General features: G+C 49.3%; 1 protein-coding gene and 1 long non-coding RNA gene across 2 annotated transcripts; both read right to left on the bottom strand.

The window, feature by feature from the left end:
- Positions 1 to 1,019: 1,019 nt before the first annotated feature.
- Positions 1,020 to 3,434, bottom strand: LOC115549287 (uncharacterized). Its single transcript, XR_003977734.1, has 2 exons — positions 3,178 to 3,434; positions 1,020 to 1,785 (listed from the first exon to the last, which is right to left on the bottom strand). It is a non-coding gene; the product is annotated as an uncharacterized LOC115549287 (long non-coding RNA).
- Positions 3,435 to 5,240: 1,806 nt separating this feature from the next.
- LOC115548973 (uncharacterized) lies at positions 5,241 to 6,626 on the bottom strand. The gene is made up of 4 exons (XM_030363932.1): positions 6,543 to 6,626; positions 5,919 to 6,358; positions 5,521 to 5,847; positions 5,241 to 5,407 (listed from the first exon to the last, which is right to left on the bottom strand). Exons 1-3 carry the CDS (start codon positions 6,624 to 6,626, stop codon positions 5,577 to 5,579), a joined length of 795 nt encoding a protein of 264 aa, XP_030219792.1. The 3' UTR covers positions 5,241 to 5,407; positions 5,521 to 5,576.
- Between the last annotated feature and the right edge of the window lie 12,446 nt (positions 6,627 to 19,072).

Genomic DNA, 19,072 nt, shown 5'->3' with positions numbered 1-19,072 from the left:
AAAAGGTAATATTTTTCTCTGTACAAATCTCAGTAACAATGCATTTGTAATCCGAAATAGGCCTATGTCACACTTCCTGCTTCCGGAACGCGTAGTAGGGTAATCCAACTTCCGGTCGCGTCCAGCAGCAACAACAATGGCAGCTCCCTTTCGCAGTTGTTCTTGTAGTGTACCGTGTTGCTCTACATCAGGACGTATACAGCCATACCTCAGCTTCCACGCTTTCCCGAAGGACAAAATAAATCTTGGTTGAGATATTTTTTTGCCCAGTACTGTCCTAACGTGCGAGTGATTCTAGACTGCACAGAAATCAGGTGTGAGGCACCCTCATCACTCACCCTCCAGTCTGAAACATTCTCCCACTACAAGAATACCAACACCTTCAAAGGTCTGATTGGCATTGCTTCATGTGGAGTTATCACCTTAATTTCTAAGCTAATTTCTAAGCTGTACACTGGTTCCATATCAGATAGAGAAATCACACAGCAGTCAGGAATCCTTAGTCTACTTCAGCCAGGAGATGCATGCATGGCTGACAAAGGCTTTGTTATCGACAAGATGCTTTCTGAAGTTGGGGCCACCCTCATAATGCCGCCATTTAAAAGAGGCGCCAGGTTAACCAGTGAGTATCGCCCAACTTAGAATCTTGGAGAGGGCCATCAGAAGGGTCAAAGAATATCATATCTGGGACAGAACCATTCCTCTGACTCTTTCAGGCTCTGTCAATCAGCTGTGGGTAAATTCTTGCTTGATGTCTAACTATCAAGGTCCTTTAGATGTTAAGGGTGATGTCCCAGTGTTACACATTAAAACACACATGACGTCACATGACTATTTTCAAACGTTTATTAATGTTCTTTGTTTACATTTAGCAGAAAGAAATTAAAATGGTGTGTGTGTGTGTTTGTGTCCGTCCGTCCTTTTCAAATGTTTATTTAATGTTTGTTTCCAGTTCTTTTTTTTAAATTTACATATATACACATTTACATTTAACAGAAAGAAATGAAATGTTCTGTGTGTGTTAGGCAAGGCAACTTTATTTAGCACTTTTCATACACAAGGGAAGACTCAAAGTGCTTCACATATAAACATTGTCATACAATAGATAAGTAAAAGAAAACATATGCAGAGAAATGAGTAAAATAGAAAGTTAAAGGCATTTTAGTATTAAAATAGAAAATAAAGGCAAAGTTAAAAAAGCTTTTTAGAAAGTGCAATGTATTTAAGATGTAGCAGAAAGCTAATGCAAACATAAAAGTCTTCAGGCTTGTTTTAAAGGTGCTCAGAGTGTGTTACCTTAAAACAAATGTTCAGGAATGTTCGTTTCCAATTCTTTGATTAAAATATTTACATATATACATTTAACAGAAATAAATAAATGGAATGGGGTGTGTGTATCCCCCGGCCATATTTACTTGGCATTCAGGAGGTATGTGTCCATGTATGTGCTCAAATAAAACACCTAACCCAAACCTTGGGTTTCCTGACCACAAGTTGGTCAATGGGTTCCGGGCGAATCCCCTGGAGCGAATCCCCTGGAGCAAAAAGAAAAAATATGTCAGCACATAAATCATAATGTCAGTGTAGCAACACTTAAGTCAGTGTTAGTCGCGTCTGTCTATATACAAGAACTTCGAATACTATTATTGAGTAGACTATACAGGATGTTTGGCTAGGCCTGAGGTATACACATAAACCTGTGTCCTTGGTCCACGTCTGCAGAACACTGGTGCACGACAGAGGTGTTGGCACGCTTTTCTCCCCTGTGAAGTGGTTGTCATGTGTCTGGAAGAGCAGATATAAAACAAAACATGACAATCTGCAACAGCAGACATGAAACAAAACATTATCATCTGCAACAGCAGATCTGGAGAAAGACAGAGCATTTTGGAACAGCAACAAGAAACCATAATAATAAAAAACACACAGACTGAACATGCAACTGAATCTGTGAAGGTCTGAAACCATGCTCTAGGCCAGGGCTATTCAACGTCCTTATCAAGTGGGCCGAAAAGGAAAACCACTGTGGGTTCATGGGCCACACAGAGTAAAACTACGTGAATGAATAGCTACAAATAAATCGTACTTAAAGTAGTGTTAACTTAATATATATAGTACTACTACATGGAATAAAAACTTGTCAGACGCATTCCTTCCTTCTTCACTTTTAATCGTGTCATTATAAAAGATTTTGTTCTCACATATTTTGGACACGTATTTAGAATTAAACAATGTTGTTTGAATCATCACAAAACAGAACTACCGTACATATGAGACATTTTGAGCCAGTGAGTCAGTGAGAAAGATTGCACTGCCTTGTTTGCCTCATCCTGAGACACTCATGCAGCTTCTCATAGGTCATGGAGCAACGTGCCCTTGTTCTGATGGCATTCATATGAGGAAAGCTAGACTCAAACGTATCGGTTGAGCCAAACATTGTCAGAATAAGAGATGCCAGTTCCTGATTGTGGGGTACTGATACTGGCTAGTATCACCGGCTACACACAGAAACCTGATTTGCATTCAACTATGTTTCTCCTTTATTTTATTTATTTTTTGCGTGGAACCTTGCGGGCCAGAAAAAAATTAAGAGGGGCCGCATTTGGCCCACGGGCCGCTAGTTGAATAGGCCTGCTCTAGGCTATCCATTATGCTACATATTACGAGGTGGGCCTGTTGTTTGAATCACAAAATGTAAATCTAATTAAAGTGGTCAGAAAGGTAGGCCTAAGTAACAGTCCCATTGATTCACAAAAGACTATGAAAAGCGTTTTTCTTCTGGGAACAGTAGCAGTTCGCCCGAACTGCTACTTCCAAATTAACTAAATCTGACACTGCAGTAAGAGGGAAAGATTAACACACCATACAGCAAAATGTATGGGCATTGGTAGTTTATGACAGCCACCCAGCCACTATGTTCTGACAGTAGCCTGGAGCTAATCTGACATACTATCGACACTTACATGTACGGTAGGCAGTGGCTACCTACCTATACCAAACCTCTTGGGGTTCGTCAGGCAAAGTTTCAGAGACACTCAAACTAAATATGTATTCCTACCAGTGTAAAAAAATATTTTGCGATTAATTAAAAAGGATACGTTTTAACTGACATGTATTACACTTAGTGCTATCTGTCACAGTCAAGCTACACAGTGTCAACAGATTTGAAACACTTACCTATGTAATTAAAAATGTACTTCTCCCAGAATAACTTATATCCTTTGCGTAGTTTAGATGTTTCGACACGTAAGTGCTGATTTACTATCCTTAGGACGTCGTCGTAGGACAATTTAGGTAGGTTGGAGAGACTTGGTCCAAAGGTATTGATCTGCCTCCGCCATGGTAAACAGCTTAGCTAAGCTAAGCGGAAGAGCAGTTACCCTACTCCGCGAGCTTCTTCCGGTCTTCAATTGTTCCGTGACATAGGCCTATTAACTGGTGTTAATGTTCAATGGTGACACTGACAAAAAATCCAACTTCCAAATCAACACATGTTCAATGCTGAGACTAATTCTTTAGTAAACAAATAAACTAAACTATAAACGAATTATAAATAAACTACAAGTATTTATAATTTGTCAAAATCAAAACATTGTCACAAACACACCAACATCTACAGGGTTTTATGTATATTCTATATATAATATGTGTTGAGATTGATTTGGCCATAATTATTCCTAATTAAAAATGTCACTTCATCACTAAACAAGACGATGAGACGGTCAACAATAAAGCATTTATTTATTAATACTGTAACATTGGAACATTTAAACATATCAACAATATGAACAAAACAACAATGGAACATATCAACAATGGAACACAAGTTAGCCAATTGGATCAGTTAAGTATGCATTAAATGCGTCAGTGGATGTGGGTGACATGTGTTGGTCATAGAACAAACTGTGGAGGTCCTCTTGCAAGAACAATTGCATTGAAAAGGGTACGGCGGGTTCGGGCTGTGTGCTCAGTGTCACTGCGCACACAAGTGACCTTGGTGTGGGCGGGGTCTCCGTGTCATGGCTGTGTGTGTTTCCAGGGCTGGGGGTGGCTGAAGAGGTGGCCTGTGCTGTTCCAGTGCTGCTATCAAGCTGTAGGGACACCGCGGCCTGCAGATGACTTACTAATAACTCCAACCCTTCCACTCTCTTCTCCAGTGCACTGCATGACATGCAGGAGTAGTAGACTGGATGGATGGCTGGTGTGGATGGGGAGGAAGCCAGAAATCCAGCGGCAACTGGTCCTGGAGAAGGTGGGGGAGGGGCCAATGGAGAGCACTTGGGGGTTGAGCGGGGTAGATCCAACCAAGACACCATCGAGCAAGTGGGCCTTGTTGCCCTCAGCTCCCCAAGCTTCACCACAACAAGCCGCACCAGGGATACTGGTGCGGCCTGTCTTTGCTGCCATGAATCGTCCCCCCCAAGCTGCCCCGTCCGGGTAGCGGGGAGGGTAAACTACTCGGGCCCTGTCTAACGGGGACAGGTCCTCGTAAAGGCCGATGAGCTCGTCTACCCTCCCCTCGGACAGGGCATGTTCGTGGCGCAGCCCCACTAAGGCCATGGCCAAGCGGACCACGGCCAGGTACCCTGGCTGGTTGTCTGGTCCTCGATACTCCTGCGAACACACGCTGACACGGAAAACAAGTGAAACGGACGCCACAGAGCTCAGCGTTTGATCGAGCGAGTCGCACTCACCTCAGCGGCCTGCTGAGGCTCTGGCGAGGACCGGCCGGGGGAGCGGGGCTCGGGGGGATCGGTCGGACGGGATGGCTCGGGCGCGGGTGCGTCAGCTGGATGCCCTGACCGCGGGTCCGTCCGAGGAGCGGTGAACTCGCCAGGCACGTGGAGGGTGAGGTCCTCCAACTCCTGCCGGCCTTCGGCGAGCTCGTCGTCCTCCTCGGTAGGTGTCTCGCCCGTTGGCACCGCCGAAGGTTTGCAGGAGGTCATCGATCAGCCGCTCGGTCGCCGCAGCTCCACGCGTGCGGCGACGGCAATGGAGAGCCATCTCCCTGCGGCTGACGTGCCTCCACACTCCGGCGTCGGACGAGAAGGTCATCCCCTGCGCCTCTAGCGTCCTCCTCTTGGCGTTGAGCAACCGGGCTGTGTCCTCTGGGTCCCACAGGAAGATACTGGCAGACAGCTGCTGCAGGAAGGGCTTGTACAGCTGGTGGCTCTCGGTTGTGACACCTGATGCGTAGCGACGAACAGCAGTCCCGGTCGACATAGAGGACGCGAGGCTGCGCTACCCCAGCGTCCCGGTACCGCCGCATTAACCCCGCGGCCATGGGCAACAGGCCACCCCCCTCGGTGGCCGTGAGCACGGACATTAGCACCTGCCCGTGCTCGTTGCCCACGTTGGTCGCCCAGGCTGCGGTATGGGCGGCGGCACCGGCGAGCTTCCGGGTCACCTGTTTGAAGGCGAGGCGACAGACACACACACACACACACACAAACACACAAGTCAATAAGGCTGCACGCACGTCGCAAGAGAGTAACGCTCGTGCTCCGACACCACATTCACCTTCTTGGTCGAATCCATCTTCAGGATGGATCCAAAGACTGAGGTGACCCGGGCCTTCACGTCCTCCAGGCGAGACAGGATGTCGTGGCAGTACACCACCAACAGCCAGCCGTACTGCGGCACGTCTGGCGATGGTTTCGGCGGTGGGGTGCACTGGCGCACGACACCCGTCGACGTGAAGGGCTCCATGACGCTGAGGTAGTGTATGGACCGCCGCATCCAGGCCTCTGTGTGTGCCTCACAGAGTTTTTTTTGCAGCTGCGTGGCGCTGTTCCCCCCCGAGTACGCTCACGCAGCTGGATGATGACCCGCCGGTCGCAGGCAAGCCTACAGGGGAGCGCACGTGTTACAGAAGAGCCACACGCAGACACACCGACAGTTTTCAGACAGCTACTTACTTGTAGGTGAGGATCGCCGGGAAGAGGGCGCGATGCCCCTCTCCCAGCTGCCTCACGACCTCCTGCGACAAGTCGGCTACCTTCCTCCAACACCGACGGCACTCCAGGTACTCGGTGGCCATCAAGTACCAGCCGTCGATGTCCAAGACCTTCCGGATGGTCTTGTACATCCCACACTTGGTGAGATGTTTCTGGCAGCATGTCGGCCGGGGACCCCACATGTGCAGGGGCGCCCAGAGGAACAACCGACACGCGAAGAAGGTAGCCGCCGAGGCGGGTGGCTGAGTGTAGTTCAGCCGGGGCTGGGGGGGGTCCCACCACAGCTTGAGGTCCGTGGTGAGCTTGAGGGACCCCCCGCTGGTCTGCTGGAACAGCGCCCGGCCGATCCACTCCTGCTCTTCCCCGGAGAGGGCTGTCCGCCAGCCCTCAGGCAACCGGGTCTGTGAGGAGGACGAAGACAACACAGACAAACACACCGTGAGGAGGACGAAGACAACACATACAAACACACCGTGAGGAGGCCGAGCGCTGCTGCGTACGCAGTCTGACGGTCGTCTCCACCGAGTCGTGTGTCTGTGAGTACGACGGGTGTGTGTCTGTACCTCAGCCCGAGCAGGAGTGGGCGTTGCCGGCTGCTCCACGTCGCCCGTCGTCGTCGTCTTCCTCCTCTTCTTCTTCGGCTCCGGCGCCAGGGTGACCTCCCCGCATGGCGTCTCCTCCACGGAGACGCCACGAGGTCGTCGGCGCGTCTACCATCTACAAAGACGGCTACATCACCTGATAAACCTACCTTTATCCTTCAGGCATCAGCTTTAGCGACCAGCAAATGAAAAAGTTACAGTTAATGCAAACATACTGACTCAAGAATAGATAGCCAAGGCAGATGTTACAGTGTCACGCGTCCAGTGTGGTGTCAGTTACCCATTTCTACGTCAGTGACCATCCGGACCAGCTCCTCGTCCGTCACCTCTGTGGTGGGGGGCGGCGGAACCGAGGGGCGCTGGTCTCTGAGGGAAGACACCGCTATGGGGGGGGGGCGGCAACGGTTAGTAAATCGTATACACCCAACCTCTGTTGTGTGAAAGAGAAAGAAAGAGCTACCGACCTGGAGCTGCAGGCCGTGCTGGTGGGTTAATCAGTTTCCTGATCTGGGCCTGCAGCTCCCTGGGGCCCATCGGACGCCCCCGCACAAGGGCCGAGAAATTGGGAGCGGTCGGCTTGCGGGGCGGCAGCACGGTGGAAGCAGCGGCCTGGCTGGTGGTGGTGCTGGGGCCGCTGCTGGTGCTGCTGCTGGCGGGCGGAGGGGGTGTAGCAGCCGCCTCCGCCGACCGGTCCTTTTCTCGGCCCAGAATGTACTTTATGGCGACGTCCATGGAGCTCCCAGGCTGCGGGTCCTTCCGCCGTAGCCACTTGACGTAGCTGCAAGACAATGATCGAAAATCAACTATATATAAATATTAAATATAAACATGTCACAGCACCGTCTCCACTGCCCTTCACCACAATATGACTTACTTCTGACGCTCCTTCTCCTTGGAGTCATACAGGTCCTTCAGGATGTCCTCCTTGAACTGCCCGAAGCCAACAAGCGCCTCGCCCCCCCGCCCGGGCACAGTGGCGCGAGCCCGGGCCTCCTCCTGCGCCCGGCGGAACTCGAGGTGCTCAGCAAAAGCGGGGTGGGCGCAGGAGTAGCGGGCGAGGCTGTCCTTGTTGGCCATGAACGGGCTGTCAAAGGCACTCCCGCTCCCGCTGGTGACTGGCGACCAGGTGACAGGTGTAGCCCGCGTCGTTCTCCAGGAGCCACCGGAAGGTCTGACCCTGGTACTTCCCCAGCTGGATGCTGTGGCAGCCCAGCACCAGCATGGGGTTCCCAGGGTCACCACCCTCGGAGACGACGCGGGCTCGGGCCTCCTTCTCCACCTCCCCCGGCTTCTTGGCCCTGGCGGGAGCCTGGGGCCCGCGTGGCCCCATGGCGGCGGTGAAGGCTGCCGCCGCATCAGAGGCCCGCAGGACCAACTGATACGACGGCAACGGCGTCAGTTTTAAATTTGCAAAAGACATCTACAATGACAACAAATGACACGACACATCATTAAACGAGCATTGCATTAAACGAGCATTACAGTTCACTCCCTTAAAGTGACTTTTGTGTTCATGGATGCTTACAGGAAAGATAACAGATGGTTTGACAGGTTAAAAAGAGTCAAAAAAAGTTCACACAGAAAGTGTCTAGGAGCACGTTTTAGGCCATTTTGAGTCGTTTGTTAATGGGTTAGGAAGACGGGGAGCCTCACACCACCCTTGGTGATCTCTCCCGTCTTGGTGTACAGCTCCACCCCCTCTGGGTCCTGGACGCAGTCGAGGTGGCGGCGCTGCGTGCCCCAGATGTCCTCCATGCGGGCGCGGTCGATCAAAGGGACGCCCATGGTGTCCGTCACATGCCAGAAGGCGTCCAGCACCTCCTGGATGAGCCGCTCCGTCTCCGCCGCACCCCTCGTACGGCGGCGACAGTGGCGAGCCAGCTCCTTGGCGGACAGCGTGACCTGGGCGTCCCTCCCCTCCGAGGACTGCTTGGCCTCCTTCAGGCGCCGCACGTCCTCGCCGTCCCACTCGAAGATGGCGAAGGACAGCCTGGCCATGAAGAGGCCGTAGAGCTGGTGGCTGTCGGTGGTGACGCCCCTCGCGAAGCGCCGCATGAGGTGCCACACGTCCAGCCGCACCACCAGCTCTTGCCACTCGTGGTACATGCCGTGGGTGGCAGAATTGCCCACGGCGGCACAGCAGTCCCGGTCCACATACAGGACCCTCGGAGGGACCTTCCCGGCTTCGCGGTACCGCCGCATGAGGCCGACCGCCATGTTGATAAGTCCCTCCCCCTCGGCCGAGGTGAGAACGGACACGAGCACCTGCCCGTACTCGTTGCCAACGTTGGTCATCCAGGCGGCAGACCCGGCGGCGGCGCCCGCAAGCTTTTTGGCGATCTGCAAGACACAAACACACGTTTAGACACACGGACGGACGGACGGCACACAGACGTCATACGAGGCGACGGCACACGGAGAGAGAAACCTCACCTTCTTGGTGGAGTCCATCTTTAGGATGTCGCCGAAGATCGACGTCACCCTGGCCTTGGTCTCGTCCAGCCTGGTCATGGCCTCCAGCACGTACACCCGACCAAACCAGGCGAGCCCGGGTACCTTGACGAAGGTCGGCAGGGACACGTCGTCCTTCTGGGTCGCTCCGGGTCCCCTCAGCTTGCGGAGCACAGAGAGGTAGGCGATGGAGCGCTGCATCCAGTCCCTGGAGTGCTGCTCCACCAGGGAGGCACGGAGGCGAGAGACGCCGTTACCCAAGGTGCGCTCCTTGAGCATCGCTATCACCACTCTGTCGCAGGACAACCTGGAAACAGAGAACGCAGACAGTTAACCGTAGTTAACCACGAGCGACAAAACGCTGGGTAAACGCTGAATGACTAAATTTGACATACTTGTAGGTCAGAACGGCCGGGAATTCCTCACGGTGAGCAACGTCCAGCTGCTCCAGGATGTCCTGCGACCAGCCCGCCACCTTCTTGCCGCAGGAGGGGCACTGAAGGCACTCTGTGGCCATATAATACCACCCGCTCCTGTCCAAGACCCTCCGCACGGTCTTGTAGAGGCCGGCGCCCATCAGCTTACCCCCATCGGCGGGGCACTTGAGGTGGTACGCCCACATCCGATACGGAAGCCAGAGGAAGAAGGGGCGCTGGAAGAAGGCGTGGGTTGTGGCGGGGGGCTGCGTGTAGAGGAGCCGGGCGCCTGGCGGGTACCACCACAGTCGGGGCGGTGTGGTGAGGACAGCCTTCCCGCTGCTGGGGTCCCTGCGGAACAGCGCCCGGCCCACCCACTCCTGCTGCTCCTCAGGCAGCGTCTTCCTCCAGCTGAGGGGAAGCAGCTGAAACACACACGCAGCAGACACACACAGTTAGCGGGTGTGAATGTTCAGCAGACAGGCACACATAAACACACACATCATATACACACACACACACACATTATACAAACCTCTTTGCCGGAGGCAGGCCTCGTGGCCATCGGTCCTGGTCCTGGACCTGGTGCTGGTCCTTCCAGCGGGGCCGCGGCTGGCGGGGCGTCCCTGGACATGCCTGACAACCCATATGAGCGTTAGGGCGGTGCGTTACACGTGTGGTACAAGTGTATTCACATCAAAACGTATACTCACTGGGAGGGTCGACCTCGTTGGCAGCGGCGAGCAGTTCGGCGTCGGTCGGGTCAGAGTAGGAGACACCTGCAAAGAACGACAACGAGACGACAACATGAACTGATGAAGCACTGTTGTGTTGTTTAAAGCACCTCCCAGGCTGTTTTGTAGACGGTGCAGTTACCTGGCCGTGGGAGGACATGTCCTGGCTCCGGTGCTGCTGTGGGCTCAGCGTCCCGGGCCAGCACATACTGCTTCAGGGTCCCCATCCTTGACGCAGTAGCTCCCACCTTCTGCGTCCTGACCCAAGCCACATAGCTGTAGTAGAGCAAAGAAAAAACACACAAAATCAGCACACACACACACACACACACACACACACAAAATCAACACACACATAAAATCAACACACACACACACACTACTTACGTTCGACTCTCTTGGTCCCGCGCGCCATACAGGGACTTGTAGGTCCGGTGTGAATGCACCCCGAACCCCACCAGCGCGTCGTCCAGCCCCCTGGAAGACGCGGAGCCCTCGCACAACCTACGCCTGGCGACGGCCGTCACCATGGGTGGGAACATCCCGGCGTAGGAGGCGAGGGCGTCCTTGTTCTCCATGAGGGGCGACTTGCTGGTGTCCCCTCCCTCTCTCTCCATCTGGTGGGACGCCAAGATGGTGACGGCGTACCCCACCGCATTTCCCAGCAGCCACTGGAAAGTTTGGCCACGGTACAGGCCAAACTGCACCTCGCTCTCCGCCAGCACAAACTCGCCTGACATGCCACCCTTCTGCAGGGCTCTGGCCCTCGCCTCGGCTCGAACCACATCACTCCTCTTCACCTGAGACCCAGTGGTAGAGGCCTGGCGTTTGCTTGCCACTGCGTCAGCGGCATCAGAGGGGCGAAGGGTGAGCTCGGAGGAAGAGGGTTCGAACCGGAAAAGGGGAGCAAAAGACATTTTCTGAAAGACAAGAAGAAACAAAACAAGTCAGTGAAGTGTATTACAATGTACTAATTGGGTGTTAAGATAACAATGTTGATAACAATGTTAATGTCAGGAGATCAGCCCATTAGGCAGGCCCGCCGCTCCCTATACGCATAGTACGCATAGTGCTTAGCGGACCAAGTACCTGGGGGGGGGGGGGGGGGGCCAAGAATTAAGGTTTATTAAAATAAATAAATAATAACAATAACATTATTGAATTAAAAATATATATAAATTAGTCATGAAGAGGCCCACCGTTGTTTATTCTTAATTGTATAACCTTTCACTCAATTTTGGCAAATTAGAGGGTTTTTTTATCCAATATACAAAAAGAGGCCTATAACCATTAGGGGTGTTAGGCTAATACTGTCAACGTTAATGTCAAGAGACCATTAGGTTTAGCCTTTAACCTGTTGCTCTCCCCCCCACTATTAACACCTCTCCTATGCAAATCGCGGTTGCGTTTCAAACACCGAAATCACACATTAATAATTTCACATTTAGACCAGCCTTTATATCACAATTACACTAATGCATTTTTCACGATTTACCAGCAGCACTCGCAATGCGTTTGAATGGGAAGCGCGAGCTCCGTAGGCCTACTTTCAACAATCCGTTTTACTTATTTATAATTCGAAATTCGTCCCAGCCTTTATACCACATACACAATATGGACTCTATAGCATATAACCGAGTCGCCTGTTCGCATTTTTATGCATTTTTCACGATTTACCAGCAGCACTCGTTGAGAAGGCTAACCGTCGCGCAATGCGTTTGAATGGGAAGCGGGAAGCTCCGTACTTTCAACAATTCGTTTTACTCATTTATAATTCGAAATTCGTCCCAGCCTTTATACCACATACACACTATGGTCTATAGAATATAACCGAGTCGTCTGTTCACATTTTTATGCATTTTTCACGATTTACCAGAAGCATTCGCCGCGCCATTCGTTTGAATGGGAAGCGCAAAGCACCGTACTTTCACCAATATTTATAATTCGGAATTAGTCCCAGCCTTTATACCACATATAACAGAGTCGTCTATTCACATTTTAATGCAGTTTTCACGATTCTAGTCATTTACTTACGTGATGGTAGTGAACGAAAACTAGTGACGGTTGAAAACTGTCAAAGTAATGACATTTTTTCGGCTGGAGGAGCTTATGATAACTTGCGCTCCCCGCCGGCAGCCAATCACGTCTCATGATGTAAATGAAACAGTCCAATCAAACCATGCATGGTTTTGGCCCAGCAAATGAAACAGACCAATCAGACAGGAGCGGTTTTTCTGCCAGGGCGGGGGAGCAAGTGAAACAAGTGAAACACAGGTGTAGAGCACAACAACATTCCGGTGGCGCAAGGATGACACGCAAATTCGTGAAGCGTTCTATCTTTTAAGTTTTAATTCAAAGTTTTGGAGTTCTAGGCAACTTCCTTCATATAGCTGCCATTGACCCCCCCCCCCCCCCATGTAAAATCTTTTGAAAATTTGACCACGTGTGGAGTCCAAAAAAGTTCCCACAGAAAGTGTCTAGGAGCACGTTTTAGGCCATTTTGAGTCGTTTGCTAATGGGTTAGGGTTAGGTTAAGGGCAACTTCCCACTTTTCAAAAACGTTTTTTTGGACCTAGCTCGGGCAAACAGCGGGGCGTGGGAATTCCGAGACCACCCTCGGATAGCTCTAGCCCCAGCGGACTTTTTGGGGTACTGCAATCTTGATTTTAAAAATTTGAAGTGAAGCGATTTAAAGGAACAGCGGAGCGTGGGAATTCTGAATAGTGCCCGTGGTAGCCCTGGGGCCCCCCTACATGCCCTAGTCCCTATTGTGGGCGATATTTTTGAAATTGGCAAATTCCTGTGTTCCATACACCGCACAACCCCAGGAAATGCTGAAACAATTACAAAATAACCTGCACCTCATACACAGCATAGTACCATGTATTTTAACATTGTTTCGTTTTGAATAAAGCAAAAAAACTTACCTTAGAGTAGTCCTCCGTCTTCGTTGGTTCATTTTGGTACGGTAACTATGAAGCAGAAGGGAGGGAATTTGGCGCCCCTAGTGGCAACTTTTTTTAACATTGGAAAACACCTAAAAGCGTTGCCATGGGAACAGGGAGAGGGGCATGGGAATATGAACCCTATGGGGTGGTAGCTATGGATCAGGGCTACGTCTGTGCCAAGTTCTGGCCACCTGGTGGCTTGGTTTGGTATAGAAAATTGAATTTGAAATGTTCAAATCTGTGCCACTCGGCAAGGGAAAAATTTGTGCCACTTGGCGAGGGAAAAAGGGGTATTAACGATATTTGGTGTGAAAGGTGCTCTAGGCTCCTTAGACAGGTGTGCGAAGTTTTGGAGTTCTAGCTAACTTCCTTCATATAGCTGCCATTGACCCCCCACCCCCCCCCCCCATGTACAATTTTGTGAAAATCACACCTCATACACAGCATAGTACCATGTATTTTAACATTGTTTCGTTTTGATTAAAGCAAAAAAACTTACATTAGAGTAGTCCTCCGTCTTTGTTGGTTCATTTTGGTATGGTAACTATGAAGCAGAAGGGAGGTAATTGTATCTAACGCGTGTGAGCGAAATACCGTAGAGCTACTTCGAGACTCAGGCTCTCTGCGGGTCTGGCTAACAGCTCTGCACTCCAATCTCTCTGTCGAGCTTGATAGGGTCAAGTGGGCGTGGCCGGTGCGACGTAATAGTTCCTCCCTCCACGCTTGTCTAAAGGTGCTGCCATCTGTGGCTGGAGTACTTATTGCAGCTTATGTGTTCGATCCTGCTTCCTAGTGGCTATGTGAGGGTTATGCAGCTTGTCTGTTCAATCCTTCTTCCCAGCGGCTATGTGGGGGCAGCTTATGTGCTTAAAATACGTAACAATATCATTCTAAACACATACAACATGGTCACCAAACACAAAATGGCCGTCATGAGGCAAGATGTAACCCGTGTTACATTGCTTGCAGATGGTGACCGTCCTGGAGTCCATGTTCGTATCTTTCAGTATGCTAGGAACGCTGAGGAAAACGGGAGCAGAACGTCCGCCGGCGCCCGACTATGTCTGCGAAATGCGGTCGTCGTTGAGGCACGCCGCACGCGGACGTTATTGAGGCCCACGCTGTTGGTGGGCGGGGATTACTAATTTTTCAGTGCTACGGCTCACGCCTAGGGATAACCCAATAGCGAAAGCCTTAAAAGGCAAAGCCTATACGACATAGAACTCTCGGGTACGTCCCATAATCCATCAAGAACCCTTTCTTTATATAAGGTTTCCATGGTTGGTTTACCCGTATAGTTGTTTAGGTAGTTTTCATCATTATTCTTCGTTGTTCGGTTGGCGTCAGGATAGGAAAGATTTTTCGTTGTTCGGTTGGCGTTAAGATAGGCAAGATTTTTCGTTGCTCGGTTTGCGTTAAGATAGGCAAGATTTTTCGTTGTGCGGTTGGCGTTAGGACAGGCAAGATTTTTTGTTGTTCGGTTGGCGTTAAGATAGGCAAGATTTTTCGTTGTTGGGTTAGGGTTAGGTGGGTTAAGGTTAGGATTAAGATTTAGGTCAGTGGTCGGGATAAAGACTCCGGTTAAGGTTAGGGAATAAGGCTAAAGGTCAAGGTTAGGATTAAGATTTAGATAGGTGGTCGGGATAAATTCTAAGGTAAATTGTTGTGAAATCTCTGGTAAGTGGCAAAGGATTCTAGGTTCTTGGTAGGTAATTAGTGGAGGAAGTACTAGGTCCCGGTGCACCCTCGGCATAGCCACGGGTAGGCTAGGGTGCGAGAAATTTGATATTGGCTAAAAGGCGTAAATACTAGGTCCGGGTTCATCCTCGGCCTAGTCCCTAATGTGGGCCAAAATTTGCAAATTTGCAAATTCCTGTGTTCCATACAACGCACAACCCCAGGAAATGCTAAAACAATTACAAAATAACCTGCAGCTCATACACAGCATAGTACCAGGTATTTTCACTTTGTTTAGTTTTGAATAAAGCAAAAAACGTACCTTAGAGTAGTCCTCCGTCTTCGTTGGTTCATTTTGGTACGGTAACTATGAAGCAGAAGGGAGGGAAATGTAACTAACGCGTGTGAGAGAAATACCGTAGAGCTACTTCGAGCCCCAGGCTCTCTGCGGGTCTGGCTATCAGCTCTGCACTCCAATCTCTCTGTTGAGCTTGATAGGGTCAAGTGGTCGTGGCCGGTGCGACATAATAGTTCCTCCCTCCACGCTTGTCTAAAGGTGCTGCCATCTGTGCCTGGAGTAGTTATTGCAGCTGATGTGTTCGATCCTGCTTCCTAGTGGCTATGTGAGGGTTGTGCAGCTTATGTGTTCGATCCTGCTTCCCAGCGGCTATGTGGGGGCAGCTTATGTGCTTAAAATACGTAACAATATCATTCTAAACAAATACAAAATGGTCACCAAATACAAAATGGCCGTCATGAGGCAAGATGTAACCCGTGTTACATTGCTTGCAGATGGTGACCGTCCTGGAGTCTAGGGCTGGCCCGAATGCCATTTTTCAGGCTCCGAATACTCGTTGGTTTTTCCGAGCGAATATTTGAATACTCGTTCCAGAAAAAAACACCATTAAAAACATAAATAATCCCTATTTACTCCCTGGAACCGATTTTGACAGTATCTGTATATTTTGTTGAAGATTTAATAGCTTTTGAACGTTAATTAATAGGCCTAAGTAGGAACGTCCGCCGGCGCCCGACTATCTGCGAAATGCGGACGTCGTTGAGGCACGCCGCACGCGGACGTAATTGAGGCCCACGCTGTTGGTGGCCGGGATTACCAATTTTTCAGTGCTACGGCTCACGCCTAGGGATAACCCAATAGCGATAGCCTTAAAAGGCGAAGCCTATACGACAGAACTCTCGGGTACGTCCCATAATCCATCAAGAACCCTTTCTTCATATAAGGTTTCCATGGTTGGTTTACCCGCATAATTGTTTAAGTACATCCTTATTCTTCGTTGTTCGGTTGGCGTCAGGATAGGCAAGATTTTTCGTAGTTCAGTTGGCGTTAAGATAGGCAAGATTTTTCGTTGTTCGGTTGGCGTTGAGATAGGCAAGATTTTTCAATGTTCGGATGACGTTAAGATAGGCAAGATTTTTCGTTGTTGGGTTAGGGTTAGGTTTAGACTCGGGTTAAGGTTAGGGAATAAGGATAAAGGATTAAGGCCACGTTTATACGTAGCAGGGTATTTATAGAAACGAATATTTCCCCCCCTCAGTTTTCAAAAATAACATTGTGCACACAACATCGTTTTAAAAAAAGTTGTTGTTTACATCAAAACGCATAAATACGCCGTTGGGACATTATAACTATACCAAACCTATGGGTGGCAGTGTAGGGAGAAGGATAAAGCCATGCAAGCCAATCAGAATCCTCAGAATCAACAACAACGAATAACAGGGGCGTCTTCCTGTAACAAACAAACTGTAAACATAGGGCGCTCATATGACGTTAAGCATTTCCTGGCGCATAATGTGACGTTTCAGAACCTAAAACCCCGTTTCTATCCGTTGACACCACAACACGTAACCGGCGTTTTCAGAAATCTCCGCTTTGGCCGGAGTTTTTATAAATGATCGTTTTCTGTGACAAAAACTGTGTTTTCGTGTAAATGAGAGGCCAAACCGTGTGAAAATATCTGCGTTTTCCCTTTGTGTAAACGGAGCCTTAGATTTAGGTCAGTGGTCGGGATAAAGACTGGGGTTAAGGTTAGGGAATAAGGCTAAAGGTTAAGGTTAGGATTAAGATAAGTGGTCGGGATCAATAAATTGGCTAAAAGGGCTAAATACTAGGTCCGGGTTCACCCTCGGCCTAGTCTCTAATTTGGGCCAAAATTTGGAAATTTGCAAATTCCTGTGTTCCATACACCGCACAACCCCAGGAAATGCTAAAACAATTACAAAATAACCTGCACCTCATACACAGCATAGTACCAGGTATTTTAACATTGTTTAGTTTTGATTAAAGCAAAAAACTTACCATAGAATAGTCCTCCGTCTTCGTTGGTTCATTTTGGTACGGTAACTATGAAGCAGAAGGGAGGGAATTGTATCTAACGCGTGTGAGAGAAATACCGTAGAGCTACTTCGAGCCCCAGGCTCTCTGCGGGTCTGGCTATCAGCTCTGCACTCCAATCTCTTTGTCGAGCTTGATAGGGTCAAGTGGGCATGGCCGGTGCGACGTAATAGTTCCTCCCTCCATGCTTGTCTAAAGGTGCTGCCATCTGTGGCTGGAGTAGTTATTGCAGCTGATGTGTTCAATCCTGATTCCTAGTGGCTATGTGAGGGTTGTGCAGCTTGTGTGTTCGATCCTGCTTCCCAGCGGCTATGTGGGGGCAGTTTATGTGCTTAAAATACGTAACAATATCATTCTAAACAAATACAAAATGGTCACCAAATACAAAATTGCCGTCATGCGGCAAGATGTAACCCGTGTTACATTGCTTGCAGATGGTGACCGTCCTGGAGTCTGTTACGTATTTTAAGAACATAAGCTGCCTCCACATAGCCTCTAGGAAGCAGATTAAAACACACAAGCTGTATTACCCTCACAGAACCACTAGGAAGCAGGACCAAACATATAAGCCATAAATACTATACACAGCCACAAGGGGAGCAGGACCTTACTGAAGGCTGCAATAGCTGCCTTTAATTAAATAATTATATTCAAGGAGCAAGGGGCCAGAAGTGTGTTTTTTATGGGACTGTAGATAGAAGGTATCCACTCCCGTCTAGATCTAATGTTTGTACCGTGTTGGAGACATATTACATGTGCTGAGTAGTTCTTCAAGGAAAGGGTTCAAATCCGGGATAGCTTTTAAGAGAGTTTATTGTTAAAGTAGGCATGTTTCGGCATGGTAAGTGACTTGAACGAAAGTCTAGGAATCGTGTCGAACACGTGTGAGAGATAATAACTCTGGCTACTACGGGACATGGGCAGAGGCCCATGTCCCCTCGCGGGTGTCGCTGAAAATCTCTAAAGCTCTTCGCCTCGTGTGCACAGGTAGAGTCCGTCAAGTGGGCGTGGCCTAGTGGGCGTGGCCGGGGCGAAGTAAAGGCTTTTGCTTCTTCATATTGTTACGTATTTTAGGAACACAAGCTGTATTTCTCTCACTTAACCAATAGGGGGTAGGATCAAACATATAAGCCGTAAATACTACACATAGCCACAAGGGTATGGAGTCAGTTTCCTGCCATAATTCAAACCTGAAAAAAAAGGTTTCAAAGGCTTGTAAGTCTGGGTTTGAAAACTCAACACCTTGTAATAAAGGTTTTGCAACACTGAAAAAAGAGATTATAACCTGAAAAAAAATAAAACTAAAATTCAAACATCTGTAAACATGATTTTGTGTTCTATTTTATCTTCTTCATCATTTTCACCAACACATTTTCAAAGTTCAAACAATTTCACCAGCGCATTTGCAGAGTTTCAAATCTGGCACTGTTCTAACAGTGTATTTCATTGTTGCCCGGTTTTGAAACCTTGTAAATGGGATTCTGCAAACAGGTGTTCATTCATTGAGAAATACGTTTTGAAAGGTTGAATATTTAGTTTTAAAAACTTGTAAAGGTGTACGTTAACGACATTACAACGTATTTTTTCAGAACTGACTTTTCAGCACCGACTTTTCAGAGATTTGACCACTCAGGCGCAAGCTTTGAGTCACGTGAATATTGGCAGTGTTCTGACGCCACTCGTTTTGAAACTCCTGACAGTCGAATCTGAAAACGTTCCTGGGGGCGGGACCATTTAGCTCTAAACCTATTGGTTGCTCTCGGCTGACGTACATTCCAATCACATGTGCCGTTCACCGGGCTGTGCGTGATTGACAGTGCTCTGCCGATGACACAAATAACAAGCGACTTTCGCGGTTGATTTTGATTTCCATTTTCTGGAACCATGGCTGTTTCCCAAAGTGAAGGCTGCAGCCTTGCTAGGACGCGTCCTTG

Source organism: Gadus morhua, chromosome 8, assembly GCF_902167405.1.
Source record: "Gadus morhua chromosome 8, gadMor3.0, whole genome shotgun sequence".
NCBI classification, from domain to species: Eukaryota; Metazoa; Chordata; class Actinopteri; order Gadiformes; family Gadidae; genus Gadus; species Gadus morhua.
The sequence above is the reverse complement of the archived record's forward strand: the minus strand, read 5'-3'. Positions and strand labels throughout refer to the sequence as shown.

What these genes read in the sequence shown, in the direction of transcription:
- LOC115548973 (XM_030363932.1), bottom strand. Translation starts at nt 6,626, where the DNA reads ATGCGGGGAGGTCACCCTGGCGCCGGAGCCGAAGAAGAAGAGGAGGAA. An exon ending in GACGTGGAGCAGCCGGCAAC is followed by an intron (nt 6,359 to 6,542) that starts GCCCACTCCTGC and finishes TCCTCCTCACAG; the next exon opens with ACCCGGTTGCCTGAGGGCTG. An exon ending in CCGGCGATCCTCACCTACAA is followed by an intron (nt 5,848 to 5,918) that starts GTAAGTAGCTGT and finishes GCTCCCCTGTAG; the next exon opens with GCTTGCCTGCGACCGGCGGG.